The sequence below is a fragment of the Desmodus rotundus genome, chromosome 3 (genome assembly GCF_022682495.2).
Source record: "Desmodus rotundus isolate HL8 chromosome 3, HLdesRot8A.1, whole genome shotgun sequence".
Classification (NCBI taxonomy): Eukaryota; Metazoa; Chordata; class Mammalia; order Chiroptera; family Phyllostomidae; genus Desmodus; species Desmodus rotundus.
The window spans coordinates 66,947,431-66,962,103 of NC_071389.1; the positions used below are offsets into that span (position 1 = coordinate 66,947,431).

General features: G+C 35.7%; 1 protein-coding gene across 1 annotated transcript in view; it reads right to left on the reverse strand.

Moving 5' to 3' along the window:
* HFM1 (helicase for meiosis 1) overlaps window positions 1-14,673 on the reverse strand; it is a 95,747-nt gene that overhangs the window by 20,552 nt on the left and 60,522 nt on the right. Inside the window, exons 26-29 of the mRNA XM_071220960.1 lie at window positions 13,273-13,356; window positions 12,989-13,146; window positions 11,440-11,543; window positions 8,878-9,024 (exon numbers count right to left, since the gene is read on the reverse strand). Of these exons, the coding sequence (XP_071077061.1) occupies window positions 8,878-9,024; window positions 11,440-11,543; window positions 12,989-13,146; window positions 13,273-13,356 (493 nt within the window). The remainder of the gene's footprint in view (window positions 1-8,877; window positions 9,025-11,439; window positions 11,544-12,988; window positions 13,147-13,272; window positions 13,357-14,673) is intronic.

The window sequence follows — 14,673 nt, forward strand, 5'->3', positions numbered from 1 at the left end:
TCCACACAGGCCATGCAGGGAAGGCTCAATTACTTACAGAATGGCCCGAGATTCTCCTTGGGACATGTCAAGATAGACAGCCTTATGAGAAGTTAAAGGCCATTTCTCATCTGTCTCTTTAGCCTTCGGGAGGTCCCTATCTTGCACATGGATGCCATGAGGCAGTTTCTTATCTGCCTCCTGGTTCCAGTAAGGTGTAGGACTTTTCACCTTGCCCTTTTCAGGTACAGCTGCATGGTTTTACTGTGCTCATCCCCAAACTGCCTGAGAAAGAATGTGTGACAGTTACTTTCTGAATCCTTGAATGTATTAAGATATCTTTACTTTACTGTCAGACTTAATTGTTTGGCTGGGTACAGAACATGGGGTTCAAAATCATTTCCCTCTGGGTTTTTAAGTCCATTGTCTTCTAGCATCCAGTGTTGCTGATAAAAAAAACCAATGCAACTTTGGTTTTTGTTTCTTGGAAGCATTTGTGATTTTTTTCTCTATCCATGATATTGTGAAATATTATAATTATGCCTCCTTTGTATATCTTCTTTCATTCATTCTAACTAGCACTGTCTTTTTGATATGCAGATTTATGTTTCAAGTTTACAAAATTTCACAAATTATGTCTTCTGGTTTGTTTTTCTCCTTTTATGGAAAACTTATTAGTTAGCTATCACATTCCTAGATTGCCTCCCTTTGCCTTTTATTTTATGTCTCCTTCCTTTGCTTTCATTTATATTGTAATGACTTTGTCTTCTGGCCTTCCAGCTAAGTTATTTTTTTCCATCATAGTTCTTATTTCCTTGTACTTGTTCTAGTTATTGCTTGTTTTCATGGCATCCTATTCTGTTTTATGGTTGCAATTTAATCTTTAATTTCTCTGATATTACTAATTAGTTTATATTATATTTTATTACACTCCTGAAATACCCTGTTGCTCTTTCATTCAACTTCTTTTTGCTTATTTGGGGCTTTCTTTCATATGTTCCAGATTTTCTTCAAATGTCTCTTCATCCATGGTTGTCTAAGTCAGTTCTATTCTAGCCCCATTTCACATAGGAGAATATTAATTTATACAGAGGTTAAGTAACACATTCAAAAAACTATGCAGATAATAAATAGCAAATTAGAGATTCTAATTCAAGTAGTCTAATTCTAGAGCTTGATCTTTCAACTATCCTGCCTCCCTAGTTATACTGCTACCTTAGTTCTCCACAGGTAATGCATTTTGTTTATTTAGGAAAAGAATCTACTGTTTTGGGGGTGGGAAGACAAGGAGGAAATGCCTCGGACCTTGTATTGCAGTAAGGGATGAGGAATTGCTTCATCCCTTAATCCAAGGACTTCTATTAGATGCATTTCTAAACATTACCACAAGATGGCGTACAACGATTACACGTGTTTGTTCCCAAGAGTGAAAACTAACTAGGATCTGGGATTCTAATTTTACAGATTCTGGGAACTCCCCAAAATTTCAAGGAAGAATTAGCAAGTCTTGTCAGGAATTAAGGCTGTATACAAGTGTTGTAATAAAATACTAGTACATGGATATTACCTAAAGGACAAAAACTTTTTACTATAATTCTGTTAAAAATGGCACTTAGAAAATATGAACTCCCTGCTTTGACCCTACTCCCTACATTCTGTGAATTGTCTGAATCTGTCTTATTAACAAATATAAGCTAACAGAGGTTTATAATTGGAAAAATAAGTTTCTCAGAGATAATTGACCTAAGCTGTACTCTCAGGTGTATTGTAAAGAGATTCCATATTCCATCACCATCATAATCTGAAATTCATACATTTTCATGGTTTTGTCACATATTATATTAATTTACATATAATTAAGGTATGTTTTTAAAGCCCCCAGTTCCAAAAACTTAAAGTAAAATAAATTTATAGTGTCACCTAGAAATGTATTTAAGGGAAATATTTAAAATTACTTTACGGGGGTCAATTAATTGCTGCTGGAGCAAGGGTCAGTTGCTTAAAAAAATTCAGGAAAAAAAAAATGAAAGTAGCCAGACACACTTAGCCTCACATCCTAATTTTAAATTTAAACAATTTGCCCTGTGCATAAGCTACTGGAGTTAATATTGCTGAAAGAGTTTTACTTAGATTTTTGCAGTTCCTGATTTATGTTAATCATAGATTTATGCACATTACAATTTTACTTTTTAAATGAGAGCATCTTCTTTTAATTTTTTATCAGGTATCATACCATAATTTTGGTTTTTGTTTATCAAAAAAAGGATCACACTGATGAATTGGAATTCTTGATTTTTCAATTTAATGCACAGATACACTAAAGAACATAAAGAAAAGCAGACTTCCTTTGACTAGCATTTAAATGTGCACACTTCCAAAGTGCTTGAGCACTGATTTTATCCTTGCATTGTTCAAGTACATTAAATTTTCATACTCTGGATGGCACAGAAAGTGCAAATGAATCTATTAATGTCAGATCAATTTTCTTCAAATTAAACAAAGCCCATACTTCTTACTGAGAATGCATTTAAAGGATAAGAAGGTTAAATGTCTAAAGTTCTGTATTAAGAAGTGGCCTGAAAAAATATTAAAAATTTTCACAACTAAAAAGTATTTTTTGCACTGCCATATCTTTTAAAAAGCAGAAATATTTTTTCTAAATTCTAAAAATAGCATCTCTTGGACCATTACTATATATGAGAAACTACTGCTGAAAGAATATTTTCAGAGTTACAGAAAACATACAAATAATATATTATGTACACTTAGGTGCATGCTTTTGTTTTTAGATATAGTCCTATAATTTGACAATATATCATATTAAAATATTTGTTGAACTTGCAAACACATTTGGAAATAACCATTTAGCAACTATATTCTCTGAACTAAATACCAGTTTGTATCACTTAATAGTATGATCTGACAAGAAGCCAGAAAAACTAAAATTTGGTTTTGAGAAAGCCCAAATTTTGTTTTCACAGCCTTAGGAGGGTAAATCTGACTCCTTCATCATGGCAGTTACCGGAAAAGATAATGCAGATTGTGCATGTACATTATACTTAAAGGTATAACTGTGTATCTTTATTTGGGAGTATATTAATTGGCACATAAGAACTGAACAGTACCATAAGGATGTTCATAAGAGTTGGGATGATTGTGTATTTTGAGTGTGTGTGTATGCACATAATAAAACAGTTGTCTGACAGGAAGCATCTTTTATCTGTTTTCCACAGTGTTGTGCTAAATGTGTGGGGAATTTTGACCTTTATAAAAGGCTCATGCTAGTAGGAAGTATAATAAACACCCCAACTTTTTCCTACAGTTTCAAGTAACAGAAACTATTCAAGCTATTTTTAAGAACAAGTGGTAGGTAGGGTTTTGAAATGTATTACATGAACAGAGATATCTCACAGAATCCAAAAGTAGTAATGCAGCTAAGCATCAGGAGGGACTGAAAGCAAGAAGTGGAAAGTTATCAGAACTCTGGCTGTAGCATTCTCCCCTTTGCTTCATTCTGTATGTCTGCTTTACTCTTCTCGTCCACCGTCCACCTATCTAGGATCCTTTCCATACCTGGAAAAGGATGGCTTTCTTATAGCTCTGAGTTCATATTATCTTAATGCAGTCCTAATTCTACATTGTCTTATTTTTAGAGAGAGGAGAAGGGAAGGAGAGAGGGAGAGAAACATCAACGTGTGGTTGCATCTCACGCACCCCCTACTGGGGACCTGGCCTGCAACCCAGGTGTGTGCTCTGACTGGGAATCCAACTGGCAACTTTGTGGTTAGCAGGCCTGCCCTCAATACACTGAGCTACACCAGCCAGGGCTGTAAGTTGTCTTCTTAAACTGAGGTATTTCCATCCTACTGGGAATTTGAATTTAAGACTGATTAAAAGGTCATTTTGGTTCCTGATATTTTTGCTGTCAGGAAAATAGTGGCCAGAATGGAGATCTGAGGAAAATGTAGTATAACTAAGGCAAACACGAGTTACTTCTGTGATGTTGTAGTAAGTTCTAAGAAAAAGGGGGTCATTGAAAGCTAGGAAAAAACCCTTCTTCTTTTTTTTATTTCCAAACATATACACCATGAGCTTTTTCCCTTTTTTACTAAAAAAGAGAAAAAGTACTTACTTCTAAAAGATGGTATAATATCAACAATGGTAACACTTAGAAAACAATTCATTAATTTACAAAACATTTTCACATACACCTTTTTCATTTGCTTTTTAATCCCATTTAAGTAGGTATTCCTCCAATTTCATTCAGGAGATACTGAGAACCTACAATGTACCACTTTCAAGATATATTTAGGAGACAATGATAGGACATGCTGACATATTGGGAATGGGATAAGAGAAAGGCAATAATCAAGAATGGTTCCTAGGTTACAGTCTTGAGCAACTTGGTGGATGGACAGGTGGTAGGACCACTAAATGAAATAAGGACTGGGAGAGAAATAGGTACAGAAGATGCAGATGGAGAAAGGGAGAGGAGATCACAAGATCAGATCTGAAAAACTTTACTGGCCTAAGAAATGCCCAAATAGAGATGTTCAGTAGACCTCTTTATATATCAGTGGCATTTAAAGTCTTAAAGACAGGTAAGATCACCTAGGAAAATAATGTAGACAGAAAAAAGGGAGGCCTAAGACTCAGGTAACTCCAACATTTAGAAATCAGAGAGAGAAAGAAGGGTAAGGAAAATATGAAAAAAGCAGCCTATGAGCAAGGTGGCAAGTCAGGGAAGAATAGTGTCATGGAAACATTTCTTCATTTGCTTATTAAACACGACCATTTAAGCAGGTACTTTAAGGACACTTAAAAAAAAAAGTGATCAGTGGTGTTGAATGCTGCTAAGAGATACTGTTTTCCTCATTTTACAGATTTGGAAACTAAAGATCAGAGAAATTGTAATTTGTACAGATCACAGCTGACAGTACATATCAGAGCCAAGATCAGAACCCACATTTCTAACTCAAATTCTTTTTGCATAACTTTTTATTTAACTATATATAAAAAACTAATGTTTCCCTTTTGTGTAACTTTTTATTTAAGTATATATAAATATAGAAAAGTATATATGTAGTAAATGTACAGAACAATGAATTCTCACATACTGAACACACCCATGTAACCAACACCTAGATTGTGCAACAAGAGAATTATCAGCACCCCTAAAAGCCAATCTTCTGTCCCCTTTCTGTTGCTCTGTCAAGAATATCCCTTATCCTGACTTTTAATAGCATAGATCAGTATATTGTTTTTCCAGGGCTGCCATAACAAAGTACCACAAACTGGGTGATTTAAAAAATATAAATTTATTCTTTCATGGTTCTGGATGCTAGAAGTCTGAAATCAAGCTGTTGGCATAACACACTCCCTACCCTCTCAAAGAGGATCCTGCCTTGCCCCTTCCAGCTTCTGGTAGCTCCAGGAGTTCCTTAGTTGTGGCAACTTCAAACTCCGCCTCTCTCTTTGCATGCTACTTCTCTCTGGGTCTGTGTCTTCATATGGACTTTTCCTCTCTGATACTATGAATCTGTTCTCTTCCCCTAACACCACCAGTCATATGAGATTAAAATGGATCTGTACTTTAACTTGATTATATCCGCAAAGACCCTATTTCAAATCAGTTCACATTCACAAGAACCAGGAATTTGAAGGTCAATGCATGTTTTGGGGGGACACAATTCAACCCACTAATGATTATTACCTATTTTTATAACATATAAGTGGAATAACACAGTATTATTCTTTTTGTGTTTGGCTTCTTTTGCTGAGCATTATGTTAGAGAAATACATTCATAAAGTTGTGTGTAGTTGTAGGTCATTTATTCTCATTACTATACAGCAGGAGTTGGCAAATTATGGTCCATTGGCCAGCTACCTTTTTGTAAATAGTCTTATGGGAACACAGCTAAACCCAGTCATCTATATAAACCCAGTCTGTGGTTGCATTCAAAATAGAGAGAGAGAGCTGAGTACTTGCAAAGGAGACCATATGGCCTGCAAGCCTAAAATATTTACTATCTGGCCTTTAAGAAAAAGTTTGCCAACCCTATAGAATTCTGTCAGGTCTGTATAACACAACTTATTTGTCCATTGAACTACTGATGAGCACTTGGCTGGTTCCTAGTTTAGGGCTAAAATGATAGCAGTACTATGAACATTCCAATATATGTCTTTTGGTGAGCACACATGCACACTTCTCTTGGGTATATACCTAGAAGGGAAATTTGTGTTTTTCTTCACACATATTCTGTGAGCCACAAATGAACACTGCTGGCTTTCCAAAGTAGTTGCAACAATTTCCACTCACATTAGTGATTGAGAGTAATGGCAGTAGCACAGCCTCATCAATATTTGGTGTTTTCTTTCTTTATTTTCTTTCTTTATTTTTGTTAGAGAGAGGAGAAGGGAGGGAGGGGAGGGAGAAAGAAACATCGATGTGCAAGAGAAACACTAATCAGTTGCTTCTCTCATGCCCCCAACTGGAGACCTGGCCCACAACCTAGGCACGTGCCCTGACTGGGAACAGAACCTGCAACCTTTTGGTCTGCAGGACAATGATCAACCTACTGAGCCACACCAGTCAGGTCTGGTATTTTCTTTTCCATTTAAGTTCTTTTGGTGTTTATAAAATGATATCTCATTAATGTTTTTCTTTTTAATTAAATTTATTGGGATGACATTGGTTAAGAAAGGTATATAGATTTCAAATGTACAATTCTATGATACATCATCTGTATATTGCATTGTATGCCCGTACTCAAAATCAAATCTTCTTCCCGTATATTAATTTTTAGTAAGTACCCGTTCATATGTTCTTGACTGTTTGGATAGCCTCCATTTTGAAAGGTCTATTTAATCTTGGTGCCCACTTTCCTAACCTTCTCTTTTTCAAACATACATAGGAGTTCTTTATATGTTATGTATAATAGTTCTTTGCCAGTGTATTAGTTTGCTAAGGCTGCCATAACAAAGTACAACAGATAAAGTAGCTCAAACAACAGAAATTTATTCCATGTCTGGGGGCTACAATTCCAAGATCTAGATGTCAACAGGGTTGGTTTCTCCTGAGGCCTCTTTCCTTGACTTACAGATAGTTGTCTCCCCTGCATCTTCACATGGTCTTCCCTCTGTGTTTATGTCCTAATTTCATATTGGATTAGGGCCCACCCTAATTCTTCATTTTAACTTAACTATCTCTTTATAGACTCTAAATTCAAATAAGATAAAATTCTGAGGTACTAGAGGTTAGGACTTTACCATACAGATTTTGGGAGGACACAATTCAGCCCATAACAGCCAGGTATATGTAGAGCACTTTTTTCTCACATTCTGTGGTTGCCTTTCTCTCTCTTAATGGTGTCTTTCAATGAACAGAAGTTCCTACTTTTAACATGGTCAAATTCATCAAATGGTTTTATAGTTAGCACTTTTTGTGTTCTGTTTAAGAAATCAACATATTCCAAGGTCTTCAAGATCTATTTTTATTTCAAAAGGTTTTATTGTTTTCCTTTCACATTTAAATCAGCCATATATTTATAAATAACTTTTGTGTAGAGTCTGAGGTCAGGGTTAAGACACAATTTTCATTATGGACATCTAATTGATCTAGCACCATTTTTTTTTTAAAGACTCTCCTTTCTCCACTGCATAATACTGTGATTTTTGTCATGCTAACTATATATCTGTAAGTCCATTTCTGGACTCTAATCTAGTCTACTGGTTAATATATCTATTCTATACCTATACCACACTCTCTCAATATCTATTATTTAATAACAAGTCCTGATATCTAGTTAAGTAAGTTGTCCAGTTATATTTTCTTCTTCAAGTCTATCTTGACTATTCTTGTTCTTTTGAATTTTTGCATACATTTTATAATCGGTGTGTTGTTTTTTAAAAAAAAGCAAAACCTGCTGGTATTGGGTTAAAGCTAAAGATTAATTTCGGGAGAACTGACATCTTTATAATGGTGCATCTTTTTTTTTGAACACCATAAGATTTCTTTTATTTTTTATATTATACTTGATTGTTTATGGTATTAACATTTGTCCCATTTTTTCCCTTTTGTCCCCCTCAAGCCAGCCCCGCCTACTCCCCCTCAGGCAATCCCACACTGTTGTTCATATCTATGGGTCATGCATATTCTTTGTCTACCCTAGTCCCTATGCTGTATTTTACATCCCCATGACTGTTCTGTAATTACCAATTTGTACTTCTTGAACACTTCACCTTTTACACCCATCCTCCCAAACCCCCTCTCATCTGGCAACCATCAAAACATTCTCTGTTTCTGTGATTATGTTTCTGTTCTGCTGGTTTTTTATTTTTTATTTTTTTTTTAGAATCAGTTGTTAATAGGTACGTATTCATTGCCACTTTATTGTTCATATTTTTTATCTTCTTATTAAAGAAGACCCAATGGTATATCACTCAATTTATTATATTTCCCTTAGTTTCCCCGCTTTAATGATTTTTAGTTTTCATGTAGTGGTCTTGAATATCTTTTACTACTAAATTACTAGATATTTGAGATTTCTGATGCAATTTTAAATAGTAGTTTTAAAATTATGATTCCTATCTTTCTTTTTTAGGCAGGTATATAATAATATAATTGATTTTTAAATGGAAATACAATTCATACCATAAAACCCATCCCTTTAAAGTACAGAATTCAGTGTGTTTTAGTATATTCCCAAGGCTGTGCAACTATCACCACACTTTAATTCCAGAACGTTGTCATCACCACAAAAAGAAATCACATACCTATTAGTAGTGGCCCCTTATTTTTTCCTATCCCTGGTCCCTGGCAATCACTAATCTACACACACACTCTTCTGTAGCCATATCTTTGCTTTAATACAAAATGGAAATGTAATAGCTATTTACCTTTATTGGGTTCTGCTACAGTAGATCTATCTGAATGCTTCGAATGGGAAATCTCCGTTTCTGATTTTTTTTGCATAATTATTTCATTTCCAAACCTCTTGGGTCCTAAGTAAAAGACTGTGAATTTCTTCTGAATATCAAGTCCAACTGGAAAAAGGAAAAAAAAAGCATGTAAGTGCTTATTTAAATCATAGAAATCCATACATGAGACCATTTATTTGTTTTTATATCTCTTGTATTTTCATAGCTTTTAAACTAATAGGGCTGATAAGCCTAGGAAATAAAAATGCAAAGGAAACAGTTTAAAAATACAAGTTTATGTACCAGCATAAATATAAAAATGTTCCCACAATAATTGATATTTATCTTGGAAATTAAAATATGTGTAAATAAACAGATAAAATTTTAATTTTGTTATCCTAGTCCATGCTGTCTTTCATATATATAAATTTACATGAAATTTCCTTAAAAATGATACATTATTTAAATCAATTATTTTTTTAAATATACTTATTGATTATGCTATTACAGTTGTCCCATTCCCCCCCTTCACTCCATTCCATCCTGCCCACCCCCTCCCTCCCACATTCCCCCCTATAGTTCATGTCCATGGGTCATACTTGTAAGTTCTTTGGCTTCTACATTTCCTACACTATTCTTACCCTCCCCCTGTCTATTTTCCACCTATCATTTATGCTGCCTATTCTCTGAACCTTTCCCCCCCCTCTCCCCCTCCCACTCCCCTATTGATAATCCTCCATGTGATCTCCATTTCTGTGGTTCTGTTCCTGTTCTAGTTATTTGCTTAGTTTGCTTTTGTTTTTGTTTTAGGTGTGGCTGTTAATAACTGTGAGTTTGCTGTCATTTTTACTGTTCATATATTTTATCTTCTTTTTCTTAGATAAGTCCCTTTAACATTTCCTATAATAAGGGCTTGGTGATGATGAACTCCTTTAACTTGACCCTATCTGAGAAGCACTTTATCTGCCCTTCCATTCTAAATGATAGCTTTGCTGGATAGAGCAATCTTGGATGTAGGTCCTTGCCTTTCATGACTTGGAATACTTCTTTCCAGCCCCTTCTTGCCTGAAAGGTCTCTTTTGAGAAATCAGCTGACAGTCTTTTGGGAACTCCTTTGTAGATAATTGTGTCCTTTTCTCTTGCTGCTTCTAAGATTCTCTCCTTCTCTTTAATCTTCGGTAGTGTAATTATGATGTGCCTTGGTGTGTTCCTCCTTGGGTCCAACTTCTTTGGGACTCTCTGAGCTTCCTGGACTTCCTGAAAGTCTATTTCCTTTGCCAGATTAGGAAGTTCTCCTTCATTATTGGTTCAAATAGGTTTTCAATTTTTTGCTCTTCCTCTTCTCCTTCTGGCACCCCTATAATTCAGATGTTGGAACATTTAAAAATGTCCTGGAGGTTCCTAAGCCTCTCCTCATTTTTCCGAATTCTTTTTTCTTCAATCTTTTCTGATTGGATGTTTCTTTCTTCCTACTGGTCCACACCGTTGATTTGAGTTCCAATTTCCTTCCCATCACTAATGGTTCCCTGTACATTTTCCTTTGTTTCTCTTAGCATAGCCTTCATTATTTCATCTAATTTGTGACCAAATTCAACCAATTCTGTGAGCATCCTGATTACCAATGTTTTGAACTGTGCATCTGATAGGTTGGCTATCTCTTCGTTGCTTAGTTGAATTATTTCTGGAGCTTTAATCTGTTCTTTCATTTGGGCCATTTTTTTGGTCTTGGTGCGCCTGTTACATAAAGGGGCGGAGCCTTAGGTGTTCACTGGGCCTGGGTAACACTGCTCGCTGCACTGTGATGCTATATGTGGGGGAGGGTCCGAGAGGGAGCAAAGGCGCCTGTTCCACTCTCTGCTGAATTTCAGTCACTCCCTTCGCTACCCACAATCAAATTGGGCCCCTCTAGTGCTGATTCCCAAGTGGGTGGATGGGCTTGTGCACACTCTAGGCCCTTGTGGGTTTCTCCAATGAACTCTCCCGTGAGGCTGGGAGTTTCTCCTCCTGCTGCCTCAACCCCCACGGGTGTTTCCACTCAGAGGTTTGAGGCTTTATTTCCCCACGCTGTAGCCCTGGGTTGCGCAGTCTATTTTGCTCCCCCACTGTTCCTCCTGGTTTATCAATGCACGAATGTGGGGCCGCGGGGTCTGCTAGCTGTTGCACTGCCTGCCCCGTTCATTCCACAATCCGCCACTTCTCTGGGTCCAGCCACGTTGTCATAAGTCCTCTCCGCCTGGGCTGCCTGTCTCCGCCCCTCCTGCCAGTCTGGATAAATGTTTCTTCTTTATCTCCTTGGTTGTCAAGACTTCCATGCAGTTTGATTTTCTGTCAGTTCTGGTTGTTTTTTGTTTTAAAATTGTTGTTGTCCTTTTGGTTGTGCAAGGAGGCGCGGTGTGTCTACCTATGCCTCCATCTTGGCCGGAAGCCTAAATCAATTATTTTTATACATCATTTACATATATTGTTTTATTTCAGCATAAATAATTTTTAAATGATATCATATTCTTAACATTCATGTCTTCATTGTTTCAATGAACTTACCATATTCAGAACTAATTAGATTTATGCTAAGTTCTTCAGATTTAAGAGCTCTCTTAACATCAATCTTTTTAGCCCAACTTCCAGCTTTTAGCAAAACAGAATCCCTGAAAAAGAGTAATTTTAATTAATGATCTAAACATTAAATGAAATAATATATTAATTTTCAAGAGCTGATTGATCCTAAGATACATCCAGTCTGGTAGTAAACTGCAGTATTGAACGTTACTTTCCCCAGATTCTTAGAAGAGGAAATGGAGTGTCAATAGAACTACCACAACCATAATTTTCTTAAGTACAGATTATCCCAAGTTGCATTTGGAATCAGGCCTGCTTGAATATATAATTGCTATCAATAACCCATGAACTTCCCTCTAAATCATTATCACTTTAAAATAGCTATACATAAATTACATGACTCTGTGAGAACATCATCAATATCTTTATTTTTAAAATACATATAAAATAACTTTGTATCTAATAATATCACAAACAAAAACCAATTTTGTGACTGAACTTATTTTACATGAGTACCTCTCATGTAATTGAGGCTGTCATTAGATTTCATTGTCACAGAGAATAAAGATTTGTACAATGACATATTCTCTGTAAGTGAGCCATGCCTAGTTGTAGGAGAGTAGTTACCAGTGAAAGGGATATCCTATCAGTCACTGAAGTCCCTTTAGGAACCCTGCATGGGACATTTTAAGGAAGGTATCTTCCAGTACACTGGCAACAATTAGGAGATTCCCATTTCAAAGTCACCACCACTTCTGAATTTACAACTATAAACAGTAATATGATTGGAGAAGCATAGGCTCTGGAGTCAGAATGCTCGGGTTCAAATCTAGACTTTAAACTACCTATTTGACCTTGCACAAACTGTTTAAACTCTGTTGGTCCCTATTTCTTCCTCTATAATAACAGTAATAGCACTTGTCTTCTACAAAGATTAAACAATTAAATACCTGGAACCTACTAAGTATTTGAAAAATATTAGCTATAGCTATACCTGATACCCTTAGAGTTTTTTGACATCTTGGGGAAAATAACAGCATTAGAAAAAAAATATCAGGTAAAAATGATATAATGGCATGCTAGAGAATTAGGTATAAGAGAAGTACCTCCTTTATATATTTGATCTGGTTGGCTGGCTCCTACAATGGAACTATAGTGGTTTGTTAGACTTAAATTTGGAAATAGAAGATGTATTTTGTGGTGAGTGGTAAGGTCAGGAATGACAGGAGAAAAGCAACAAATAAGTTTAGCAACAGTGGACTATATAACTATTCCTAAAGGTCATCTATTCACTTGTTTCAAACCATGGTAATAGATTTTATACTTTGTTCATTAGATTACTAAATATAATAATCTAAAACAACAGACCTGATAGTAATATCTTCTTTAATAGACAGAGAAATTACCCCATTGTGATATCAGGATAATGTAATTTAATTGATCACTGTGATTGTATTACTTTTGCTCCTCAGTGGAAATTTTCTTTTATTCTATATGCTTAGAAATAAAATCAAATAGAAATTTTTATACTTACATAATTTTATGCCTAAAAACCAGTTGATTATCTGCATCACCTATGATTAAGGTAACATAGTGAGAGTCTGGTGCTGTTCTTTTAGTTTGTAGCTGTTCAAAGTTTCTTAATATAATGGTCACTAATATTTCCGCCACAGTATCACTGTATCTTGCAATCTTTAAAAAAGGATAGGTATAAAGAGTGTTAAAAATAACTTTACTGCTCATACTCAGCTCCAAGTAAGCTATGGGTAGCATTATTCCTGAAAAGACAATCAAAGTATCTAAAAACAAAATATTTACCTGTTCTACTTCGAGTTCATATTTTGGAAGATACATCACCGTTTCTTTTATCTGAGTTCCAAAGGGGGGATGTCTATTTAAAATCTAGAAACATTTATATCATTATAATCTTACCACAACACTAAAAATTCTTTTACTAAAATACTTTTTATAGTCAATATTTTAATGATGCTTATTATTTAAAACCTTAGGTAAATATGACTATGAGAAGGAAACTAATTTTTCACTGAAATAAAGTCATAAAAGTTAAGTTTTAGAATTCACATAAAATAATAGAAACTATCAACAAGAGCCAAGAGGAAATGCAGAATACAATTTCTGAACTGAAGAACACAGTAGAAGGAATCAAAAGCAGGCTCAATGAAACAGAAGATCGGATCAGCGAGCTGGGTGACAAGGTAGAAAAACGCACCCAGAATGAGTAAGAAAAGGAAAAGAGGCTCAGAAAGAATGAAGAGGGGTTAAGAGAAATACAGGAGAACAACATGAAATGTAATAATATCTGTATAATAGGGATACCAGAAGAAGAGGAAGAGCAAGGGATAGAAAACCTGTTTGAAAAAGTAATGATGGAAAATTTCCCTAATTTGATGAGAGAAAAAGTCACACAAATCCAGGAAACACAAACAGTCCCAAGCAAGAGGAACCCAAAGAGGTCCACTTCAAGACACATCATAATTAAAATGGCAAAATTCCAAGACAAAGAGAGAATCTTAAAGGCAGCAAGGGAGAAACAGGAAGTAACATACAAGGGAGCCCCAATAAGGTTAGCAGCTGACTTCTCAATGGAAATGCTCCAAGCCAGAAGAGAATGGCAAAAAATATTCCAAGTAATGAGAACCAGAGGCCTGCAACCAAGACTACTTACCCAGCCAGACTCTCAATCAAGATAAAAGGCCAAATAAGGAGTTTCCCAGACAAAAGAAGTCTAAAAGAATATACCTCCACCAAACCAGCTCTGCAAGAGATGCTAAAGGGACTGCTTTAAGGAAAGGAAGGAAAAGAGAGAGAGAGGGAGGAACACAGGTACAAAAAAATGGCAATGAATAAGTACCTATCAATAATAACCTTAAATGTAAATGGATTAAATGCTCCAATCAAAAGACATAGAATAGCTGAATGGATAAGAAAGCATGACTCACACATATGCTGACTACAAGAGACCCACCTCGGGATAAAAGACCTACACAGACTGAAAGTGAAGGGCTGGAAACAAATTTTCCAAGCAAACAGACAGGGAAAAAAAAACCAGGGGTAGCAATACTCGTGTCAGACAAAATAGACTTCAAAAAAAGGGCTATAAAAAGAGACACAGAAGGTCACTTCATAATACTCAAAGGAAGGATCCACCAAGAAGACATAAATATATACACACCCAACACAGGAGCACCCAAATACATA